Source organism: Neofelis nebulosa, chromosome 16, assembly GCF_028018385.1.
Source record: "Neofelis nebulosa isolate mNeoNeb1 chromosome 16, mNeoNeb1.pri, whole genome shotgun sequence".
NCBI lineage: Eukaryota > Metazoa > Chordata > Mammalia > Carnivora > Felidae > Neofelis > Neofelis nebulosa.
The window spans coordinates 12,002,939-12,027,834 of record NC_080797.1 but is presented as its reverse complement, the minus strand read 5'-3'; the positions used below and the strand labels follow the sequence as shown (position 1 = coordinate 12,027,834).

The 24,896-nt window shown below is 51.8% G+C and overlaps 1 protein-coding gene across 4 annotated transcripts in view; it reads left to right on the top strand.

Moving 5' to 3' along the window:
• The window catches only part of NT5M (5',3'-nucleotidase, mitochondrial), a 28,861-nt gene extending 8,320 nt beyond the window's left edge, over nucleotides 1-20,541 (top strand). The window contains exons 3-5 of one of the 4 annotated variants that reach the window (XM_058705946.1): nucleotides 3,813-3,873; nucleotides 18,274-18,388; nucleotides 19,750-20,541. In XM_058705946.1, coding sequence (XP_058561929.1) covers nucleotides 3,813-3,873; nucleotides 18,274-18,388; nucleotides 19,750-19,892 — 319 coding nt within the window. In that variant the 3' untranslated portion in view covers nucleotides 19,893-20,541. The other 3 variants (XM_058705945.1, XM_058705948.1, XM_058705947.1) reach the window with 3 other exon arrangements.
• Nucleotides 20,542-24,896: the final 4,355 nt, after the last annotated feature.

The window sequence follows — 24,896 nt, the reverse complement described above, 5'->3', positions numbered from 1 at the left end:
CCGTAATAATAAAAAAAACAGGACAATCATAAACGTGGCCGAGGATGTGGAGAATTTGGAACCCTTATCACTGCTGGTCGGATTGTAAAGGCGTGCAGCTGCTGTGGAAAACGCTAGAGAAAACGTTTCCTCAAAATGTTAACTGTGGGGGCACCTGGATGGCTCAGTGGGGTAAGCGTCCAACTCTTGATTTTGACTCAAGTCATGATCCCAGGGTCATGGGATTGAGCCCTGCGTTGGGCTCTGTGCTGACTGGATCCTGCTTCAGATTCTGTCTCTGTCCCTCTGTCCCCTCCCCTGCTCACAGTCTCCCTCGGGGGGGAAAAAAAAAGGTCAGTCTGGATGCTTGGCCGGGGCATGGGGGTAGGAAGGCTTGGCAGGGGCAGAATTGGAAACTGAGGAACCATCAGAGGTGGTTGTGGTAACTCAGTAAGCGATGGCGGGGCTTGGGACTGGGGTGAGGACCGTGGAGGGGAGTCGGTGGAATGAAACACGCGTTGGAGGTAGACCCCATAGGTCTGGGGATGGATATTGGAGCTGGGCGAAGGGTAGGAAAAGGCGTGATTTTTCATTTTTTTCTTGAGCGGCTAGATGAATATAATAGTGCCATTAACTAGGGAAGGAACAGGTCTGGGGAGCGGGGAGGACCACATGTTCCGTTTTGGAAAAACCGAGTCTGCGATGCTGACGAGATGTCCACATGGAGACACTCAGTAGACCATTAGGGATGCGAGCCTGGCACGCGGGGGAGAGGGCTGGACTGTGAAGTTAAAGTGGGGGGGCACCAGCATAAAGATGGCGTGTAAAGCCTTGGATGACGTCACTGAGCAGGGAGTGTAGGCAAAGAGCCCCTGAGGGTCAGAACCAGCAGAGAGGCTGGGAGATTATGCTGGGGTGGCCGGCGAGGGGCAGGCGTGCCAATGCAGGAGCTGTCACAGAGGAGGGCACGGCCGCTCGGGTGCTGGTGAGCAAGAGGAGAGTGGGGTGTGCGTGGGGTATGGTGACATGAGGGTCCTTGGTGACAACAGGCACTTCCCGTGGAGCAGAGGGGGTGGGCTCCAGGCTGGGTGGGTTGAAGCAGGCACCGGAGGTGAGCAAGTGGGGTCACCAAGTGCAGGCCGCCTGGCAGATGTATTGGGTCAGAGAGATGGGAGGTCACAGGGGCGGGTGTGAGGTCAAGGTCGCGTGTGTGTATATGTATGTTACAAGACGGGAGAGAACAGAACACGCTCGAAGGAGTTGTATGGAAGAGGAGCGCAGGGAAAGGGGGTGTCGCAGGGCCCCTGCGAAGTGTCGCCCCTGCAAGTATCTCCTTGCGAAGATAAAGGGATGGAATCCAGGACACCAGTGAAGGGCTTGCCTTGAGAGGAGGGAGGGAGGCAGGCCTGTTCCTCCCGTGCCGTTGAGCGAGAGAAGGAAGTTCAGGCACAGGCACGTCTCTAGAATCCACGATGGGAAGACAGGGGGTCTCGCGGCCGAGAAGTCTGAGGAAAGGGGGGTGGTGCCATGGCTGTCCTGGGGAGCGGAAACACGAGCACACGGCGGGGCCTCGCGGGGAAAGGCTGCCGGGCTCCTGCACCACTGCCTTGGGGTTGTGGTCATGAATTTAAGGTTAAAACGGCCAAACCGATCATGTGCAACATTGGGTTCCTTGGGTGCAGGTAGAAGCCAGAGAGGTGGGTTCTTTCAGGGCCTTGGTGGAGAGAGAGAAGGACGAGCGGGGAGATGGCAGGGGGGCCACAGGGACCTGAGGGAGGGCGGTGGCCAGGGATGACAGAAGCGTGCTGAGCCTCGGGGTTGTTGTCTTGCCATTGAGTGAAGATGCCTCCGCCAGGAGGACAGCAGGTGGCGGGCAGAGTGAGGACACAATCCAGGTGTGGCCGTGGGAAGGGTGTCGGAGGTGGGGCAGGGGAGGATTTTGGAGGCGTGCAGGCTGGACCTGGGAGGTGGGGTTGGGTCCACTGTGTGTGCACAGTGCGCGTGTCCACGTTGTGGCCACTGAGGAGGCTGATGGGGCGGGATGGAGGCACGTCGGTGAGCCCTTGGGCGGTGGGGGGGATGAGGGACGGCCCCTGGGCAGGTGGCAGGTGACGGCAGCTGGGAAGGGCAGCAGGCGTGGGGCCGTCGGGCACAGGCTTCACCGAGTCAGGGATTTTGAAGGAGTGTTGCTGTGCGGACGGGACGGGGGAGGCCCGGGGCCCCGAGGCCTCGGCCCAGCCTGTCCAAAGGTGTCACAGGAGGCTCTTGGTCTCCCGAAAGATTTCAAGGACAGACACAACGCAACGGATGAGCAGTACAGGCCAGGAGGTGTATTAAAGCGGAAGTACACTCTCGAGGGGTGAGGCCCGGCGAGCTCAAGAGAGAGCTGTGCCCACCGGGGTTTGAGTCTCTGTCTTTCACCGGCAGGTGTTAGCAGCAGGGTGGAATAGTCATTCCCTGAGTCGGGGATTTCTTGGAAGCAGGGGGCGGTCCCTTCCAGGACCGTGGGTTACTCGCTTTTTCTTCCTGATTTGGTCGGGGGTGGGGGTGGGGGGGTCCTGTCAAGGCTCCCTTAGGGAGGAGATTTTAGTGATACTCTGTCAGCCATCTTGGGCCTGTCTGGTTTGATCCGGTTTCTCGGGGTTTTGTTTCGGGGTGCTGCCTGGACGGCACCTGTGACTTTTCCTGACAGTTGACCGGGACTTCCTCTCTGCTGGCCTCTAGGCCTCCTGTTAGAACCTGACGGACCATCCACTCTAACAGGAGGAAAGGTCTGGAAGCGAGGAAGAGCCTCCTCATGTTGTGTCTCTGAGGCACGTGGGGTGTGAGGGAAAAACAGCTTTCGCTGCACGGCACGCAGGGGAGGCAGGTTCCTCGCGCGAGGCCAGGTTTCAGTGCGGGCAGGGGGTGGAGAGCGCACCTCGAGGAGAGGCTGAGTGCCTACGGGACGGACCCTGCACGCGGGCGGGGACAGTGAGGGTGGCAGGGGCAGCGCCACGAGAGCCGAGCCTCGGGGGTCGCTGGACGGCACAGGCATTCTTGCCTGGGGACCTGGCAGTCTGACGTCGGTCGGACTCTCGGGGGACTAATTTGCCAAAGAGAAAAGGAGCCAGGAAACCTAGTCTTCCCAGGCTCGTTCGATGCCGGCTTTATGTGGCTGTTTGGGACCAGATGGCTGTGTCGGGGCCCCTGGGCCGTGGGGACGAGGCCCTTCCTGTCAGTTCCCCACTGTCACCGGAGCAGAGCCAGATGGTGGGGAGGCGGTGTTCCTCAGCAGAGTCCGTGCCCGTCTTGAGGGGCCTCCCTGCCATCGTACGGCCGCTTAGCCTGACCCAGAGGATGGGGCCGCTGCTCTCTGTCACCTCCGACGGAGGGCTTGGCGGGCACACTCCCTCGGAAGGCTCCTCCCTCACAGGGTTCTTTCCTTTGCATGGCATGAGGCCCTGATTCTCCCTCAGGTAACTTGCTCTGCATCCTTTTAAGGCCTCTCGTCGCTCATGCTTCCTCCTCGCGGCATCTCCCCGTTCAGATCCCCGAGAGGGCGAGAGATTCGCCAGCTCACTGGCTCCGGCCACATGCAGAAGTGCCGTCCGTGGGATGCCTGTCCCCGAGCTGGTCGCAGGGCCGGAGGTGATGTCGCACGTGGCTGTTCAGGGCTGTGGGACAGAGCAGATGTCTCTGGCTTGGACAGCAATGCAGGGCGGTGGGTTTTCCGGTTCCAGGTGACGGGTGCAGAGCCGTGAGGGCCTGACGCCCGCAGAGCAGGAGGGCGGGGGTGACGAAGGCCGCGGAGACGTGGGTGCTCAGGCTGACTCTCCTTCCTCTTGTCGCAGCACTGATGTCTTCATCTGCACGAGCCCCATCAAGATGTACAAGTACTGTCCCTACGAGAAGGTAAGATGTGCAGCTTGCTTGGAGGGCCTGGTGCTTTGCCTCTTCTCACCTTTACCCCATGGTGCCGCGGGTAAGGGGTGCTGGCACTCAGTACCCCCCGGGGGAAGGCACGGCCCTCACCGCACCGCCTTCGGGAGCTCGGGCGGCCTCGTGGCTGCCTCTTCTCCCATCCGTCCCTCCTGTCCGTGCCAGCGACTCCTCTCCCAAAGATCTTCTCTAGCACCAGTCTGAAATTCCAGCACGTTCTCTGCGTGGACCCTGGGGAGGGTGCCAGGTTCTCTGGGGAGGCTGACCACCCCCATGTTAGGGAAGCATCATTTGTGAAGGGTGAGACGAGAGAAACGTGCCAGGGGAGGCCGTGGAGGCAACCCCCACCCAAATACTGGGGCGCCTGACTCTGTTCACACAAAAGTCTTACAAAGGTGAGGCGGTTACGTGGCGTCTTGCTCATGTCATCTTTATTGGAAAGAACTAGAATGACGTAATGCTGGGGCTTTTCTGGAAATTGAGAACAAGTGGTACCAAACCCACCGGAAAGGTGTGTTGCCCGGGAGGTGGGCACTCCTACCACAGGTGGGTTCACGGGAAGTGGGGGCAGCCTCCCAAGTCCAGGAAGGCGGGACTGGGCGCCCAGAACACCGCCCACCCCTCACCCCCCCCCCCCCCCCACTCAGGGGGATTGCTCGGCATGGAATTTTCTCAAGCGTCTCACACAGTCTCTCCTCTCTCCAGCTCCATGTTAGGAACCAAACATACACAGTCCGCACGACATTGAGTGCCTTGGGTGTGCTTTAAGTGCAATGGGAACTCACCGTTGCTGAGCAGGGAACGGTGGCATTAGGCGAGGCACTTGGCCGTCACCATCGCATTCCGTGCTCCTCACCCATTCCCTGGTTACCCTCTGACTTTTAACATGAGTTGCACTAAACTCAGGGGAGCTAAGGACCCGCCATCAGTAAGAGTGGAGTTAGGACTGAAGGCCTGGCCCGCTGCTTCTAGCAGAGCAATGATCCGAAGTCAGGTCCCCAGACCGGCGGGATCTGCATCCCCCAGACGTTTGGTAGAAGTGGACGTTTTCCAGCCCTTCCTGTGACCTTCCGAGTCGGAAGCTCTGGGAGCGGCCCAGTGTGTTTTAACAAGTCCACCAGGTGCACCCGCAGGGGTGAGTCACTGGGCCAGAGTAACTGTTTCAACTGTGCTTGTAGTGGGTGGTCAGGGTGATCGCCTGGTGCTTAGTGGAGTAAGACTGAGAAAATGGCAGCCATTCCTGCGTTCCTGTGGACTCAAGCGCCCTCTCACCTTATGGCTTCAGCCCAAGACCGCCCTCTGAGCTCTGGATAACTCAAACCTGATGCCCCCGGGCTCCTGATGCCCCCATTTCATGTTTGTCTGTCCCTCTCAGTAAACTGGCATCGTCCACCAGCCTCTGAGTCTGAGAGCCACAGAGCCATCTCGGTGATGCCCTTCTTACCCCCACGCCCAGGGCATCAGCAAGTTGTATTTCCTGTTCGGGCTCCTGGCATCCGCCTGCTTCTCTCTCCGTCACACCACCTTAGCTTCTCTTCCCAGAACCACCAAAGGAGCCGTCTGTACTGCCTGCTCGTTTCAGTTCCACACGGTTCTACAAAGTAGATCATGGGAGTCCCACGCTGTAAAACCTTTCAGTAGTTTTCCGGCGCACTTAAAATGGAATTTTAAAATACACGCGCGCACACACACAAACTCCTCATCATAACCCGCAAGGCCCCCCGTCTCTCCTGCCATCCTGAGTTCCTGACCCTCCGTTCTCAATGGATGCTCCGTGTTCCTATTTCTCGAGCAGGCCCGGTGTTCTTGGCTCGTGCCCTTAAACGTGCTGGGCCGTCTGCATGCCCTGGTTCTTCCTCCTCCCTGAGGCCTCACTCAGCTGCCCCCCAACCCCGTTTCCTGCCCGTATCTAAAAGTTTGTTCTTTCCCTGCCTTGCTGTTCCATCCCTCAGCCCGTTGTTTCCTGTATAAACGCTTGCAAGGGGTTTACGTCTTCGTCTGTGTCTTGTGATTTGTTAGACTGCAAGCCCCATGAGGGCAGCGACTGTGTCTGTCTTGCTTACTTTTGGTCCCAGTGCCTGGCACGCTGACAGCACTCAGTGTTTGTTGTCGGATGCATAGATTCAACAGGCGCGCATCAAACATCTTCTAGTAACGATGTTTGCCGTTGATCTGATGCCTTAGCTATGCCAGGCACTGTACTTTTATTATCAGTACGGCAGCTCCCTGTGAAACAGGGTGCTCCTCTGATGTGAGGGACGAAGAGGGAGGCTGAGAGAGGCGAGGCAGCTTGTCCCTGAGCCTGGTGATCGTACAGGCAGCGGGGCCTGGTCCAGAGCCGCGCGTCCCAGAGCCCGCGCCCTTAGCTGCTCCCACCAGCAGTGCCTGCGCACTGCGGAAGGCTCAGAGTCCAGTGAACACAGATGATACCACTTGGGACTCCTTCGTTGCAAGCGACATCAACGGTGTCCGGCTAACTTGAAGAAAAATAGGGTCTTTTAGGAGGCTGTTGCTTTGCTCAGAGAACCACTGGAGGATCTGAAGGAGCAGCCCGTCGACAAGCCGCTGGGGAGCCAGAGCCAGCAGGGGGTCTCTCCGAGCACTTGTGCCCGCAAAGACCAAAGCCCCATTCGTTCTCCGTCCGTGGGTGTGTTTGCCCAAGATTCACGTTCCTAGGAGGGAGGCTTACCAGCTGAGCTCAGGTCACGCTCCCCGCCCTTGGTCAGGGGACGGTGGGCATCCTGACTGACATCCCATCAAGGCCAGGGGTCTTTGAAGAGAAAAAGCGAGGTGCTGTTATCAGAGGAAGGGGCTCAGTAATAGTGGGCAGTGGATGCCCTGACCAAACAAAGGGAAAAAATAACAAAACCCTGGCTATAAAACTGCTACCTGTGATGAAAACACTATTAATATTTTGAGGTGTTTCTTTCTAGTTTCTCTTTGATGCGTATTAATTTTTTTATGTTTACTTTTGAGAGAGAGAGAGAGAGCAAGAGCAGGGGAGGGGCAGAGAGAGGGAGACACAGAATCCAAAACAGGCTCCAGGCTCCCAGCTGTCAGCACAGAGCCTGACGCGGGGCTCGAACCCACAAACCGTGAGATCACGACCTGAGCCGAGGTCAAATGCTTAACCAACTGAGCCACCCAGGCACCCTCTCTTTGATGCATATTAGATACAATACATGTATTTTAACAAAACTTAAACCTCCTGTGGTTTAGCATCCTCTTTGCACTTAATGTAGTTTTAGCCTTTGTTCTGTCACCAAGTATTCTTGGAAAAACATGATTGCTAATAGCCAAAGTCATCTTGTAAATAAATCTTCATATGATTGTGTCCACAGGATAGATTCCAGGAGATAGAATTCCTGGCTCCCACAAGGAGGGTCTACCATGACCCACACCACAGGGAGGGAGGGTCACACCGTTGGCTCTGTGCTGGCGTCAGGCAGGGGCCAGGCCGGGCCACAGAGGGTCGGTCAGTGGAGGGAGTGGAGTACTGAACAAAGACATGAAGACAGGAAAATGCGGGGTATGTTTGAGGAACTTTGGGTGAGTTGTGTTGGCTGGTAGCCTTGGGGCCTGGCTGGGATGTGGGCTTGGGATCCGGCTGGGGTGCAAGCTCATCTCCCAGCCCTCTGTCACCGTTCAGCTACATTGTCACCTCCTCCCCCCCCCGCCCCGCCCCCACCGGAAGCCAGAGGGGAAGGCGGACTGACTGTGTCTTGCGAAGAGTTGAAAGTAGCTGTAGCCACCTCCCCTCCCACCATCCGTGTACCCTCCCATCCCTAGTACACGGACCCTCTGTCCTTGGCCAGCTGAGGCTGGGGGCAGGCGGCTGCTGCTGATTCTTCCGCTGGTGCCTGCGGTGGAGTGATGTCCTGTCTCAGGACGTCAACCGAGGATGGATGTTTTGCCCCCGTGGCAGCCCCGGTGGGTGCCCACGACCTGGACCTCTCACAGAGTTTTTCCCTCCGCGCCTGCCCCCAGGACAGCATCAGCCTTTGGCAGCAGAAGTGGGAGTTTTTCTCCTTAGTTGATTCCCCTCGAGACCCAATCAAAGGAAGGAAACCCAATTGCTAAGAGGTCAGCTTCTTTATCATACTTAGGGTGTCAGAATTAGGTACCATTCAGGTTATCAGAACCAGAATCTTCTTTCTGGCTCGACCGTGCTGACATTTTACACCCAGATGTACATGCAGGCAAGGGCTTCACCTGCAATGACCCATTAACTTCATAATAGCCTTTTGAAGTAGGTATTGTTATTATCCCCATTCTACAGATGAGGGAACTGAGGCACAGAGAGGTTAAGTCACCTGCCCAAGGTCAGCAGCGAGAAATGGCGAGTCAGGTTTGGGCAGTCTGACTCCAGGGCCTGTGCTCTGTACCTGTGCTATGCTGACCCCCTTTTCTAATTCCACCTGATTCAGAACTTAGCACGATATTACTAGGTTTTTTTTTCCCCCCGAAGAGATTTAAAAACAATCTACAGTAAATGCTTCATGCTCAAGCGTGATTTTTTTACTGTTACTTTTCCGTATTCCAATCACAAGTGGGATTAAGAGATGCTTGGACGTAACAATGGGACATGTGCTTTTCATTTGAAGTCTGGTCTCCAGATGATATGTCTGCTAGATTCTGTGTTTGATTTTAAGAATAAATGTTAAACATTTCCACCCCATAAGTGAGCCTCTTCACTTGAACTCAAATAAAAAATGTCGGCCGAGTTTTGAACTTCAGAAGGTAATGAATGAAATTTCTTCACATATTTCACACCAAAGTTGTCCAACTGCTCCCAGAACTTAAACCTCCTGTAAGACTTACACTAAAAGCACATCATTTGCCGCCAAAATAAACCATAATTTCTTTTAGGAGCAGTGAGAGTCATACTGCCAACATTTCAGGAACTTTCTCTGGTGGTACCTCCCACCTCTTGTGCTACCTAGGAGTCTCAAACTGGGGCTCATGTTTTGGCCCCAACTACTATTTATAAAAAAATTGGCTGTTCATGGTAATTGGCGTAGGGTTTTTTGGGGAGGATGATGGAAACATTCTGGAATTACATGGGCAATGGTTGCACAACATAGTGGATTACTAAAGCAAACCCACTGAAATGTATACTCAAAATTGCTGAATTTTATGATATGTAAATTATATATAAAAATGACTGTGAAGCAAAATAAAAAGGAAACAGCCTTTTACAATACAGAAAATAATGTGCTAGAAAAAAGAGAGGTCTCAAATAAAACCAGAAATGAAAGAGTTGTCACAACTGATACCACAGAAATACAAAGGATAAGAGACCACTAAGAATAATTATATGCCAGCAAATTGGACAACAGTAGAAGAAATGGATAGATTCTGAGAAACACAACCTTCCAAGACTAAATCACAATGAAATAGAAAATCCGAACAGCTCAGTTACTACCAAGGAGAATGAGTCAGTAACCAAAAACCTGCCAGTGAACAAATGTCCATGACCAGACGACTTCACTGGTGAATCTTGCCGAACATTCAAAGAAAAATTAATCCCAACCCTTCTCAAATTCTTCCCCAAAATGGAAGGGGAGGGGCGCCTGGGTGGCGCAGTCGGTTAAGCGTCCGACTTCAGCCAGGTCACGATCTCGCGGTCCGTGAGTTCGAGCCCCGCGTCGGGCTCTGGGCTGATGGCTCGGAGCCTGGAGCCTGTTTCTGATTCTGTGTCTCCCTCTCTCTCTGCCCCTCCCCCGTTCATGCTCTGTCTCTCTCTGTCCCAAAAATAAAATAAAAAACGTTAAAAAAAAAAAATGGAAGGGGAGTGGAGGGACTCTGAAACACATTTATGAGACCAGCATTATCCTGATCCCAAAACCAGACAAGAATGCCACACAAAAGAAAATTTGAGGTCAATATCCCTGATTAATACAGATGCAGAATTCCTCAATAAAATACTAGCAAACTGATTTCAACAATACATTTAAAGGATCATATGCCATGATCAAGTGGGATTTGTTCCAGGAGTGTAAGGATGGCTCAACGTATGCAAATCAACTAAGTGATGTGCTACATTAACAAAATAGATAAAAATTATATGATCATCCCACTAGATGCAGAAAAGCATTTGACAAAATTCAATATCCATTTTAATAAAAACTCTCAACAAAGCAGATATAGAGGGAATGTACTTCAACATAATAAAGGTCATGATGGCAAATTCATGGCAAATATTCTACTCAATGGTGAACAGCTGAAAGCTTTTCCTCTAAGAGCAGGAACAAGACAGGATTTTTATTCAACATAATATTGGATGTCCTAGCCACGGCAATTAGGCAAGAAAAAAAAATTGGAAAGGAAGAAGTAAAACTGTCACTGTTTGTAGATGACATGATATTACATATAGAAAACCTTAAAGACTCCACCAAAAAACTGCTGGAACTAATAAACAAATTTAGTAAAGTTACAGGATACAAAATCCTACACAAAAGTCTGTTGTATTTCTTTACATTAATAATGAACTGTCAGAGAAATTAAGAAAATTTCATTCATAATTGCATCAAAAATAATAAAATACCTTGGAATAAATTTATCCAAGGAGGTGAAAGACCTGTATATTAAAAACTATAAGACCTTAATGAAAGAAATTGAAGAAGATACAAATAAATGTCAAGATATTTTGTACTCATGAATCGGAAGAATTCATATTTAAAAAATTTTCATATTATCCAGGGGCGCTGGGTGGCTCAGTTGGTTAAGCGTCTGACTCTTGGTTTGGGCCTTTAGGTCATGATCTCATGGTTTTGTGTGTTCGAGCCCTACAGCAGGCTCTGTGCTGGCAGTGTGGGGCCTACTTGGTATTCTCTCTCCTTCTCTCTCTGCCCCTTCCCCACTCATGCTATCTCTCTCAAAATAAATGAACTTAAAAAATATATATTCATACTATCCAAAAATAATCTACAGATTCAGTACAATTGCTATAAAAAAAAACATTGGTATTTTTCCACAGAACTAGAACAAACAATCCAAAAATTTGGAGCCACAAATGACCCCAATAGCCACGGCACTCTTGAGAAAGAAGAACAAAGCTGGAAGTGTCACGCTCCCTGATTTCAAGCGATGTTGCAAAGCTATAGTAATCAAAACAGTATAGTCTTGACATAAAACTGACACCTAGATCAATGAAACAGAATAAAGAGCCCAGAAATAAACCCATGCATGTGTGGTCAATTAATTTAGGACAAAGGAGTCAAGGATAGATAATGGAGAAAGGACAGCCTCCAAGAAATGGTGGGAAAGTTGGACAGCCACGTGCAAAGGAATGAAACTAGACCACTGTCTTACAGCACACACAAAAATTAACTCAAAATGGATTAAAGACCATAATGTATGACTTGAAACCTTAAAACAGAAGAAAAATAGGCAGTTAACCCCTTGACATACATCTTGGCAGTGATTTGAATCTGGCACCAAGACAAAGGCAACAAAAGCAAAAATAAACAAGTGATAACTACATCAAACTAAAAAGCTTCTGCACAACAAAGGAAACCATCAACAAAATGAAAAGGCAACCTCCTGAATGAAAGAAAATAATTGTAAAAATGATATCTAAAATATATAAAGAACTCCTACAACTCCATAAGAAAAAACGACCCCCAAACCAAACAATCTGATTAAAAAATGGGCAAAAGATCTGAATAGGCATTTTCCAAAGAAGATACACACATGGCCAACAGGTACGTGCAAAGACGCTCAACATGATTAATTATCAGGGGAATGCAAATCAAAACCGCAATGAGGTGTCATCTCACACCTGCTAGATTGGCTGTTGCCAAAAAGACCAGCAATAGTAAGTGTTGGCGAGAAATGTAGAGAAAAGGGAGTCCTTGTGCACAGTTGGTGGGAATGCAAATTGGTACAACCACTCAGGAAAACAGAGTGAAGATTCCTCAAGAGATGAAAAACAAAACTACCGAATGATCCTGCAATTTTACTTCTGGGTATTTATTCAGAGAAAACAAAAACAGTAATTTGAAAAGATACATGCACCCCTTTGTTCGTTGCAGTATTATTTACAATAGCCGAGATGTGGAAACAACCTAAGTGTCCGTTGATGCATGAATGGATAAAGAAATTTAGTTATTATACACAATGAAATGACTCAGTCGTAGAAAATCTTGCCATTTGTGACAACATGGATGGACCTTGGGGACATTATGCTGAGAGAAATAAGTCAGACAGACAGAAACAAATACTGTATGATCTGTCTTATATGTGGAATCTGAAAACAAACAAACAAACAAACAAAACAACCCAAGCTCATAAATGCAGAGAGCAGGTCAGTGGTTGTAAGAGGTGGGGGATGGGAGAAATGGATGAACTGTTTGTTTTAGTGCAAACAAATAAAATTTAAAAAGCTAATGTTTAAAAAAAAATTTATTTAAAGGGGGGGGGGCTCCTGGGTGGCTCCGTGGGTTAAGTGTCTGACCTCGGCTCAGGTCATGATCTCACAGTTCCTGAGTTCGAGCCCCGCTTCAGGCTCTGTGCTGACAGCTCAGAGCCTGGAGCCTGCTTTGGATCCTGTGTCTCCCTCTCTCTCTGCCCCTCCCCTACTCCCGCTCTGTCTCTCTCACTCATCAAAAATGAATACACGTTAAAAAAAAATTTAAAAGACTTACTATAAAGATACAGGAAGTGAGACAAAATGGTATTGATGGGAGGAGAGACACATAGATCAGTGGAACAGAACGGAGAGCCCAGAAATAGACTGCCATGAATGTAGCCAACTGATTTTTGTCAAAACAGCAAAGGCAGTACTGTGGCGCAAAGGTAGACGTTTCAGCAAATGGTGCGGGAACAACTGGACATCCGCAGGGGGGAAGAAAGCTGTACATAGACTTTACACGCTTCACAGAAATCAGAATGGATTAGAGCTCTACATGTAGAATTTAAATCTGCAAAACTCTTGGAATATAAATAACCTAGGAGACAGTCGAGACGACCTTGGCTAGGTCTTTTTAAATACAACCTCGGACTTTTTAAATACAACACCGAAGGAACGATTCATGAAAGAAATGGTGGGTTAGGCTGAGCTTCGTTAAAATGAAACACTTCTGCTCTGCAAAAGATATTGTCAAGAGAATGAGAAGACAGGCCACAGACTGAGAGAAAATATTTGCAAAAGACATAACTGATACGGGACTGTTCTCTAAGATACATAAAGCATTCTGAAAAGTCAACAACAAGCAAGTGGGTAGCCTGATTAAAAAATGGTCTTGGGGCACCTGGGTGGCTCAGTCGGTTAAGCATCTGACTCTTGATTTCAGCTCAGGTCATGATCCCAGGGTTGTGGGATCGAGCCCCGCATCTGACTCTGTGCTGAGTGTGGAGCCTGCTTGGAATTTTCTGTCCCCCTCTCTGTGCTCCTCTCCCCCACTAGCACGCTCTCTCTCTCAAGATAAATAAATAAACATTTTTTAAAAAAGAAAACTTTAAAAAATGGTTTTAAGACCTAAACAGACACCACATCAAAGAGGATTTACACTCAGCAAATAAGCACATGGAAGTGTGCTCAATATCCTTTGCCATTAGGGAACCACACATTAAAACAACAGTGAGATGCTACTATGCACCTGTTAGAATGGCCAAAATCCAGGACGCTGACAACACCAAATGCAGGAGGAGATGTGGAACAGCAGCAGCTCTCGTTCATTGCTGGTGGGAATACAAAATGGGGCAGCCACTTGGAGAACACAGTTGGGCACATCCTTACACAAGTAAACACACTCTCACTGTATGATCCACTAATCACACTCTGTGGTATTTGTCTAAACAAGTTAAAAACCTAAGTCCACGGAAACACCTGTGTGCAGATGTGTATAGAAGCCTTATCCGTGATAGCCAAAACTTGGAAGCCACCAAGATATCCTACAGTAGGTGAATGGATAATAAGCTACGGTACACCCAGGCAATGAAATATTTTCAGCCCTGAAAAGAAATGAACCGTCAAGCCATGAAAAGACATGGAGGAACCTAAATGCATGTTATGAGTGAAAGAAGCCAATCTGAAGAAGCCAAAATAGCAGAGGATTCCAATTATATGACATTCTGGAAAAGGCACAATTATGGAAGCAGTAAAAAGATCAGTGGGGAGGGAGGGATGAATAGATGGAGAGCAGATTTTCAGGCAGTGAAATTATTCATGGCAGATACAGGTCATTATATATCTGTCCGAGTCCATACAATGTACAACACCAAGAGGGAACCCTCACATAAAATATGGACTTTGGGTGATAGCAATGTGTCAACATAGGTTCACTGAATATAACAAATGCCCCCCTCTGTTGCAGGATGTGAATAATGGGGGAAGTTGTGCATATTTGGGGACAGGAATTATATGGGAACTCTCTGTACTTTGTGCTCAATTTTGCCGTGAACCTAAAAGTGCTCTAAAAAAATAAATAAAAAAAAAAAAAAGTGTGTCTTTGTGTCCCTTTCAGTCAGTCCCTTTTCCCTGCCCTGTCCCTCTCTGGGTATTGTTGGTAGGAGTGAACTACCGATGTGTTCATTCCTACAGTTTTGCCTTTTATGGAAAGTCGTATAGTAGGGACTCATACAGTTTGTGTCTGGCTTTCATGTGAAGGCATAATACTTTTGAGGGGCGCCTGGGTGGCTCAGCCGGTTAAGCATCCGACTTCGACTCAGGTCATGATCTTGAGGTTTATGAGTTTGAGCCGCGCGTCGGGTTCTGTGTTAACAGCTCGGAGGCTGGAGCCTGCTTCGGATTCTGTGTTTCCCTCGCTCTCTGCCCCTCCCCCACTCACACTTTGTCTCTCTCTCTCTCTCTCTCTCAAGAACAAAAATAAACATTTAAAAAAAGTAAAGGCATAATACTTCTGAGATTCACTGATGCTGTTGCATGCATCAGGACTTTATTCCTGTCTGTTGCTGAACATATTTCTGCTCTATGGCTGGATCGTCATTTGTTTATCCATGTGCCAGTTGATGGACATTTGGGATATTCCTAGCTTTCGGCCGTTGTGAATAAATTTCCTGTAAACATTCATGTGCACATCTTTGGGTGGACATATGCTTTCATTTCTCCAGGGCAGATACCGAGAGTAGGATTGGCTGGGTTGTATGGTAGGTGTGTGTTTCACTTCTTTAAAGTTTGTTTGTGTGTTTACTTATTTATTTATTATTATTTATTTTTTTTATTTTTTATTTTTTTTAATTTATTTTTGGGACAGAGAGAGACAGAGCATGAACGGGGGAGGGGCAGAGAGAGAGGGAGACACAGAATCGGAAACAGGCTCCAGGCTCCGAGCCATCAGCCCAGAGCCTGACGCGGGGCTCGAACTCACAGACCGCGAGATCGTGACCTGGCTGAAGTCGGACGCTTAACCGACTGCGCCACCCAGGCGCCCCTGTGTGTTTACTTATTTATTTAAAGAACATGCACATAAGCCGGGGAGAGAGAGAATCCCAAGCAGGCTCTGTGCTGTCAGCACAGAGCCCAATGTGGGGCTCGAACCCACAAACCATGAGATCATGACCTGAGCCGAAACCAAGGGTCAGAGGCTTAACCGACCGAGCCACCCAGGCACCCCTCAATATTTTTAAATTTCAGCTGTTTTAGTAGGTTCCTAGTTATCTGTCTCTGCAGTTTGGATCTGTGTTTCCCTAATGACTAACGATGTTGAGCATCTCTTCTGTGCTTATTTGACCTCTATATACCTTCTTTGATAAAGTGTCTACATTTAAAAAAAATTTTTTTTTAATGTTTATTTATTTTTGACAGAGAGAGAGGGAGACAGAGCATGAGGGGGGAGGGGCAGAGAGCAGGAGACACAGAATCCCAAGCAGGCTCCAGGCTCTGAGCCATCAGCACAGAGCCCGACACGGGGCTCAAACTCACGGACCGTAAGATCATGACCTGAGCCGAAGTCGGACACTCAACCGACTGAGCCACCCAGGCACCCCAAGTGTTTACATTTTTTGACTGATTTTTCTTGGGCTGTTTGTGTCTTCGTCTGAGTTGTGAAAATTCTTTGTATATTCTACATACAAGTCCTTTATCAGATAGCGGATTTTATAAATATTTTCTGCCAGTCTGTAGCTTGTCTTTTCCTTTCCTTAACTGTGGCTTTGGAAGAGCAGTGTTTATAATTTTAGGTTTTATATTTAGGTTATGGCCCATGTCAGGTTACTTTTTATATATGGTAAGAGTTAAAAATAAAAGTTTTTGTGTGTCGGGTTGTTTTTTGTTTTGTTTTGTTTTTTTCTTTTTTTGGCCCGTGGATGCCCAGCCGTTCCTCTGTTGAATTACCCTGGTACCTTTGGGTGTGTTTCTTAAATATATTCTGTCTCTTTGATCTAAATGTCTATCCTCATGTGAATATCACTCTTGGTTACTGTAGTTTTAGAGTAACTCTTGAAAACGATGTGAGTTCTCCAACTTTATTCATTTAAAAAACTGTCGGCTGTTCTAAGTCCTTTGTATTTCTCTATACATTTTAGAACCAGCTGTCAATTTCTACAAAAAGCCTGGTGGGAATTTGATTGAATTGCATCTTATCAGTGAAGGCTAATGACATTGAATCTGCTGAGCCATGAACATTCATACATATGTCATTCATACAAAATGACAATTTCTTTAGATCTTTGACATTTCCTTCAGGAATATTTTGTATTTTTTCAGCGTATAGGTCTTGCACACATTTTGTTAAATTTATTCCTATTTTGCTTTTTTCATTTTTGTGCTTTTTTTTTTTTTTTTTGCATAAAGCCTGTCATTTTTTTTAAGATTTTTTAAATGTTTATTTATTTTTGAGAGAGAGACAGAGACAGAGACAGAGCACAAGCAGGGGAGGGGCAGAGAGAGAGGGAGACACAGAATCCGAAGCAGGCTCCAGCCTCTGAGCTGTCAACACAGAGCCCGACGCGGGGCTCAAACTCACAAACTGTGAGATCGTGACCTGAGCCGAAGTCGGACGCTTAACCGACTGAGCCACCCAAGCGCCCAAGCCTGTCCTTATTTTTAAAGTATTTTTAAAAAATTTTTGGAGATTGTGGTAAAGTGCACATAACATAAAATTTACCATCTGAGGGGCGCCTGGGTGGCTCAGTCGGTTAAGTGGACGACTTCGGCTCAAGTCATGATCTCATAGTCCATGAGTTCGAGCCCCGTGTCGGGCTCTGTGCTGACAGCTCGGAGCCTGGAGCCTGCTTCGGAATCTGTGTCTCCCCCTCTCTCTGCCCCTCCCCTGCTCATGCTCTGTCTCTCTCTGTCTCAAAAATTAAAAAAAAAATTAAAAAAAGAATTTACCATCTGAACTATTTCTAAGAGTAGAGTCAATCTGTTTCATGTTTCTTTTTGGCACTATTGTAAAGGTATTGTTTCTTTCGTTTCAATATCCAAAGGTATAGAAATACAAGTGATTTTTGCGTATTGACCTAGTATCCTGCCATCTTGCTAAACTTCTTAATTCTAGTAGCTTTTTTTACATATAATTCAGGGCTCTCAAAGTTTAACTAAAGTAACATCTGTTAACTACTTACTACGTGTCAGGCATTACTCTGTGTCCTACGCAGATTTAATGTGATCATAACCACACTGCAAAGACACAGGTCTTAGAAGGTTAAATGGTTTGCTTAAGTCCCGCAGCTCAGACACATCAGAACCACAGGAGAGGAGAGATGAGACCAGAAGTGGCACCCTTTGTCCAGCTGCCTTGTACGAGCACTCTCTGTGTGCCAGACACTGTGCTAAGACTTTTACGTACATTGTCCCATTTAATCCCCAAAGGAGTCCCGTGAGGTAATACTCCCATTACCTCCACTTTCCCATCTCCCCTGCTCATGCTCATGCTCTCTCTCTCAGAAATAAATAAACATTAAAAAATTTTTTTAAAAAAGATGATGGGTGATGACAGGCCGCCTGGGTGACTTAGTCGGTTGAGCGTCCAACTTCGGCTCAGGTCATGATCTCATGGTTCATGAGTTCGAGCCCTGCACTGGGCTCCCTGCTGTCAGCACAGAGCCTGCTTCGAATCCTCTGTCTCCCTCTCTCTCTGCACCTCCCCCTCAAAAATAAATAAACATTAAAAATAAAAGGTGCAGGAGGCCTTCATAGCATGCGTGTTGGGTTGAGTAGGCCAGGCATATGCAGGCTTGGAGCTGGGGTGCGGGCAGCCTGCGTTTGAGCCAGGGTTCTGCCGCTTTCTAGCTATGGGGACATGGACAAGTCCCACCATCTCCTTGAGTATGTTTCCTCTGCTGCCACTGGGATCATCACATCTTGATGGCGGCCCTTCCTCCTGGAAGAAGCCTTGCTGTGCCCCAGCCGTGTCTGTGCCCAGGCCTGACGGCCCCTTCCTCTCCCCCTCCCTGTTTGTGTTCCAGTATGCCTGGGTGGAGAAGCACTTTGGCCCCGACTTTCTGGATCAGATTGTGCTGGCCACAGACAAGACCGTGGTCTCTGCCGACCTTCTCATAGATGACCGGCCAGACATCACAGGCAAGTGGCCTGCCTCAGGTGAGGAGCAAGTGTGGAGAGCTGGGAGCCACTGGGACTGACAGCATGCAGGGCTGGCCTCACGGCCCCTGTCCTGAGTGGTCCCCACTTAATCACCAGATGTGTATTAGGCCTTCAGCCTCCAATGCTCCCCTACCGGGAAGGCAAGGTTATTCTCAGCATCCGGCAGCATTTGGCCTTGGAAGGGGTGCCCCTGGGAGTCGGGAGAAGCAGGTCCCAGCTCCTGGGGTAACTCGTCGGATGAGTCCCTTTATACCTCATGTAAAATGAGGACCAGGCCGGCCTCCAAACATTTGTTTTTAGCAACAAGCCGTTTTTTTCCCCTAAGGGCAATGTGGACTGAACCTGCTGGAAAACAGAAAAGCATAATGTGTCTAGTTGAAGGAGCTATATTTGTCCCTTTTGCTGATGGGTGACTCCCTCCCTCCCTCCAAACAAACAAACCTTATACCACCTTCGAGAGGAGAGGGGAAATTCATCAGCGCACCTAACTGGGTAGGAAGGCTTCTGCTGCGGTAAATCTAGGAACTCAAACACCAGTCAGAATTCAGTTTCTTTTATCTCCTGACTGCTCTGCTTTGCCTTTGTACTCGGTCAGGCTCTCCTGGTAGCCATCAGGGCTTTCAGAGTTAGCGCCTATTCTTCTGGTCACCTCAGTGAGAGAATACAGAATATCGCTTCCCTAATGGCTTTTGGAGCTGGCTCGGGAAACACACCCATCTATCTCCACACTGGTCACAGTGTGTCCAGAGGGTGGGATTCATGCGTGTGCCCACCCCTGACCTCCCAAGCCACGTGCTTCCACAAGGAGAGTCAGGGCACATGGGGGGCACGGAGCCCCGCCTAGCTTCTGTCTCTGACCACGGGGAGCAGGGGGGAGGCCTGTGCAGGAGGAGCCGGGGAGTCAGGCTGTAACCCGGGGGACAGGATCAGCACCAGAGTGCTGGTGTGGACAGGTGGACCTGAGGGATCGAAGGTTACCCACGGTCGACAGGTGGGAAGCTGCGAGGCCGGCACTGGCCAGCGAGGGAAGGCCAAGCACGAGGGAGGGAAGGGCAGGGCGTCAGCAGGGCTCAGCTCTGAGGGCGGCCGTGGTGAGAACGACCACCACCACCACCACCACCACCACGGAAGCCACCGTTTGCTTTGGGTCCCCTGGGGGCTGTCCCAGGTGCTCCTCCTTGTGGCCCATCTCATTTAACCCTTGCAACCCCCCAGTGAGCCGGTGCTGGCGCAGTCAGCACTTGACCGACGGGGAAGCCGGGTCTCAGAGAGGCCCGCTGTTGCTGAGGACGCCCCGGGCCTCCTGGAGCCGGCATCAAGTGCTGCTTTCCCGCCCACAGGGGCCGAGCCGACCCCCAGCTGGGAGCACATCCTCTTCACGGCCTGCCACAATCGCCACCTGCAGCTGCAGCCTCCCAGCCGCAGGCTGCACTCGTGGGCAGACGACTGGAAGGCCATTCTGGACAGCAAGCGGCCCCGCTGAGCTGGACTGTGCTCCGTCCGGGCTTCTCCGCAGGGCCCCTGGCCTCAGGGCTCCCACCTCAGGGCCTGTGGTGGGGGTGGGGGGGCTAGTGCTCTGGCCCGGGGCTCCCTCTCCGATGTCCCGGGCCCACTGCATGTCTCCCCCCTTTCCCCAGCCCTCCCAGGCCTTAAACTGATCTCGGGGCAGGGCTGGCCCAGGGGCCCTGGACAAGACATGTGCCCCCGGGGGATGCAGGCTGACCTCAGGCCACGGCCGGGCTGCTCAGGGCTCGGGGCTCCAGACTGGAAGGAGCCGAGGGTCCAGCAGGCCTCCCCCACCCCTCAGGGAAGTCCCCACTCCCGGGTCTGCGGCCCATCGGCGAGGGTGCCAGCAGTGAGGTGCTTCTGGAGTGAGAGGGCCCCGAGCCCTCATTCTGAGCTGCAGCCCCTTCCCTTCCTGCCCGCCTGGTCCCCGCTCCCCTAGGGACCCACCGTGGATTCAGCAGACACCCCGAATTCCAGGGCACACCCGTCTCCAGGCACCGCACGTTCTTGTGCCTCCGGCCCCGGGGCCCTGCTCGGGGCACAGCACAGTCAGCAGGCTGGAACGTCTGCTGAAGGCCTGGAAAATAAATGCTGTTCACGTGTCACTCAAGGAGTGGCCACCTCTAGCCCTTGCCCTGAGGTCCTCTGGCGTCTGGCCCCTGGGAGCCCAGCTGCACATCTTGGGGGGTTGCCCCCCACACTGACGAGGGGGGCTGAGGAGCCTCCCCGCCCATCGCCATGGGTGCTGCAGGTGCTACGTGGGATCAAGGAAGGATGGGCAGGTGGAGAAGCTGGCAGCCATAGTGGTCCCCTGAGTAGACCCTCCACCACGCTGACTGGTCCCCTCCTTGTGCCCCCAGGTCTCCAGCCCCTGCTGTCCTGCACAGTTCAGAGCAGGGTCCTCCACTCTGTGCTCCTCTCACCCCACGTCCCTGAGATCCCAGCAGCCAAGTGGGGAGGGGGCGGGGTGTTGTCAGAGTCTCCACTTTTGTTCTTTTCGGTCTGCTGGGAAGGGTGATGCGAACCAGCCATCACATCCCCAGGCTTTCTTGAAGGCCTCCCCCCTCCACTGCCCTTGCAGGGAACCCCTGATTGTCCCATCTCTGGGGTCTTCCTGCCAGGCCCCCTGTGACAGGTACACTAGGGCTGCCCCAGGAGGTAGGGTCAAGTAGCAGACAAGGTGAGGGAAAGTTGCTGAAGCTCAGCCAGCCTGAGCTTCTTGACTTTCTGGCTCTCAGGGCCTCACCAGCTCGGGCATCCAGATGAGGAAGGAAGGACTCTGCTCCGGCAAGGACAGTTTTCCACTGTGCTGTCCCCACCTCGGCAGCTGTATCCCTCCGGGGCTGGGGTGGAGCTCTGTACGTCCGTCCTGACAAGGAATGTATTTGGGGTTGAGTCACCTGATCCAGGGTCCACCTGGCCCAAGCAGGGCAGTGTCCAGAGGAGTCCTGGCCCTCCCAGCCTGTGGCTCTGGACGAAGTGAGACCCTGAAGGGCTGGCCCTGCTCCCCAGAGACCCTCTGTGGCTGCCCACTCGAGGACATGGCCACTGTCTAAGAGCCAGGAGACCGTGTCACCTGCATGATGTACTTTCTTCCTGGGCCCATTTCCTGCCCACCGGGCCCGCAAGCCTTCTTCCTAGAGCCGCCCCTGCATAGTCACTGTGTGTGGATCCATCGGGATGCCCTAGCTTGGGACTGGCAGGGCATCGCAGCCTCTGGCCTGGTGAGAACCGCACCCTCGCCCGACTTGACCTTCTGGCCGGGAGGAGGGCCCACGGACGGAGTACCCGCTGCTCGAGGGGTTGGTGCTAGCCCAAGGCCACAGCAGTGAACCAGACCCACCCAGCCTGGCTCTCTGAAAAAACAAGCCACTTAGCTCATTTCTATCTTGGGGCCTCGTTCTGCTCCTGACAGAGACTTAATCCCATCAGGTTTTTCTCAGCCACATCTGGTTCCTCCCAGGGAGTGTCCCAAGCACGGGGTGGGAGGGGTGTTGGGATATGTGGTGGGGAGGTGGGGTGTGCGGATGCAGGGGCCTCCTTTCTTCATGTCGACGGCAGTGGGGAAGGGAACCCCCTTCCTCATCCTCACGCTGGTGTCGCCGGACCAGTGGGTGCCGACACTGCTGGGATAGCCTGTCCCCCCCACGTCTGGTGGACGGGGGGCCCCTCGGCCACGGGGAGAGAGTTGCTCCAGACTGTGCCCCGCTGGGGGGCGGTGCGACCCCTTTGCCTGCTTGCGTCCTCCCCGTGCTCCTGGCCCCTGGTGACCCGCAGGGAGCGCCAGGGCCACGGGCAAAAGCTGGGGTGGGGTGGGGGGGGCCAGGACACAGAGCCCCTCACAGGCACTCTGTCCCTCGTCTCTGCCAGCCCTTGCTGTCCGCTCCCAGCCCGCGCGGGGCCTGATTCTAGGTCTGCTTCTTACAGAGCTACGGCGTGGGTGCTGTGCTGGCTTCAGCAGGCTGGCTCTCCCACAGCCTCTCCTTCGGGACTGATTGGCAGCCTGAGTGTACAGACTCCGAAGCTACGGATTGCTGAGCCTGTTCTTGGCTCATCCAGGATCCCTCACCCTGAGGCGGCAGCGGCCTCAGCCGCCTAATTCATTTAAAGGAGAAAAAAAGAATTATAGCGGCAAAGATGTTTTAGTCAGTGCCTCGGAATGCGGCCCCACTGGATGAGCAGACGAGCCATCCAGAACTCACTGTGATTCCCTGAGCTACAGGAGAGGTCTGGGGCTGCGGGAGCGACTGGAGTGGGGCCCTGGCCAGCCTCGGGCCCGGACAGGCCCCTTCCAGCAGGCGGCACTGGCTGAGGTCTGGGTAGAGGAGGGGAGAGCCCTCCTGGCTGAGGGAAGGCTGTGCAGAGGGCCTGGGGCTGGAGGGGGTTGCTGAAGAGCGTAGGAGGGAAGCAGCAGCAGAACGAACCTGGACAAGAGATGGGGAGGTCAGGTCGGAGGTGGAGCCTGGGCAGAGAACCAGCATGGAGGTGCTGCCTGTCCTGTGGCACCCGCTCAGCCGGGTCCTGTCATTGCCCTCATTGTGCTGGGAGGGAGGGACACCTGCAGCAGCTGATGACAGAGGCCAGGACTTCTCAGCTTTATGATTTTCTTCCCTCCCTCCCTCCCTCCCTCCCTCCCTTCCTGCTTCCCTCCCTCCCTCCCTCCCTTCCTGCTTCCCTCCCTCCCTCCCTCCCTTCCTGCTTCCCTCCCTCCCTCCCTCCCTCCCTCATGCCCTTCCTCCCTCCCTCCCTCCCTTTCTCCCTCCCTCGCTCCCTTCCTCCTGCCCTCCCTCCCTCCCTCCCTCCCTCCCAGCCTTCCTCCCTCCCATACTCCCTCCCCTCTCTCCCCCTCTTCCTTCCTTCCTTCCTTCCTTCCTTCCTTCCTTCCTTCCTTCCTTCCTTTCAACAGGATACACACAAGTGAAATGAAGGTGACTTTCTTCAAAGCCCATGAAGTATGTGTTTGGCTTCAGCATCGTTTAATGGATTGCACAAAAGGGAGTCCACCTCCTGGTAGCAAAGCCAGGCTTGTCCTGCCCCGAGATGAGGTGGCCCATCAGCGTGGTCCCTTGCCTTCTTCACTGGCTGGCCTCAACAGGCTCAGCTCCTGTCAGGAGTGGAGATCTACCCCTTTGATGATGTTGGAAATAAGACCAGAGCCCCTGGAGGGAGCCATGGCCTCCAGGTTAGCCAGGGGTCTGAGGCAGAAAGATTTAGTATAGTTATTCCACTCTTCTGGGTCACGGTTTCCCCACTGGGACCCATTCCGACATCATAACCTCACTAATGGTCATTTCCTTAGTACTTCCACGTTCCAGATGCTGAGGAGCACATTCTGTGGCCTCATCACCACCCTCTTGTGGTCACTCCCACTTACTGATGGGGCTGTGGTCTCAGCAGAGCCAGCTGTCCCGACCGAGGGTGTACCAGGTCGGTGGTGCCACCAGGATTTTAGCCCACGTAGCTATGTTCTGGGGCTTGCGACCTCTACATAACACTGTCCTCCAATCCAGAATTCCCTAAGGGCTCAGGTGTCCATGGTTAAAGCCGAGTCGGTGCTCAAGGGATGGGCCTCCGTCTGAAGAGGAGAGTATTCAGGCACTCAGCCTGCAGCAGGCCCAAGGGCAGATAAGGGTCAGGTCAGAACTGCAATTCCTAGCAGCCAGAGGAGTTGGCTGGGTTGGCCCCCAGTGACAAGCCCGAGGAAAGGGGTATGGGAGGGGGGAGGAGGAGGAGGTGAAAGGGAGGAGGAGAGGGAAGCTCACTGATTCTCCTGCAGGCCAGGCAGAGGGACAAATGTAACAGAGCATGCGTGACACTTGGTATACAACCTCCTGTCCCCTCTATTTGCCAGTGTCCTGGCAGGCACCTGTTGTCTAGAACAGGAGGCCCATGGGATGAGCAAGAATGGGGAGATGGCTTGGGTAAGTCCCCCCTAGGGAGAAAGTGGCCCGCTGGTACTGTGATGAGTGAATCAGCTAGAACGAGAATGAGCAGGTTCCTGGGCAGGAGGACCCCCATCCTCTCCAAAGCGTGGGTGTCAGGGGTGTGAGAGAGATGATAGAAATTCCAGCAGCAACCCCAGCTGGTTGAAGAGGCCAGCTTCACAAGCAGAGGAGCTACTGAGCAGGTGGGACCGAGATCGTCCCCAGGATCCTGGCTCTCCCTTTAGCACGGAAAGGAACGAATTCAGAATCCCTGCATGAGAAGGACCATCCTGGGAGCTCATTAGTGGCCACCAAGGAGGGGCAAGGTGGTCCTGGGGCTGAGGGTTGCAGGGGGACCACCCAATCTGGCTGGGCCGAGAGCAGACCCTTGTTGCCCCTGAAGCAGGGGCTCAGTAGTGCAAGCAGGTAGGGTGAGGCTCACGGCCTGAAACCAGGAGACATGAGACGTGGCCAGTGCCCCAAGCAGAAGCCGGCTCCTGCATCCAGATGTCCTCTCACCGGGGAGGAAATGAGGGAGACCCTATGAAGAACAAGAG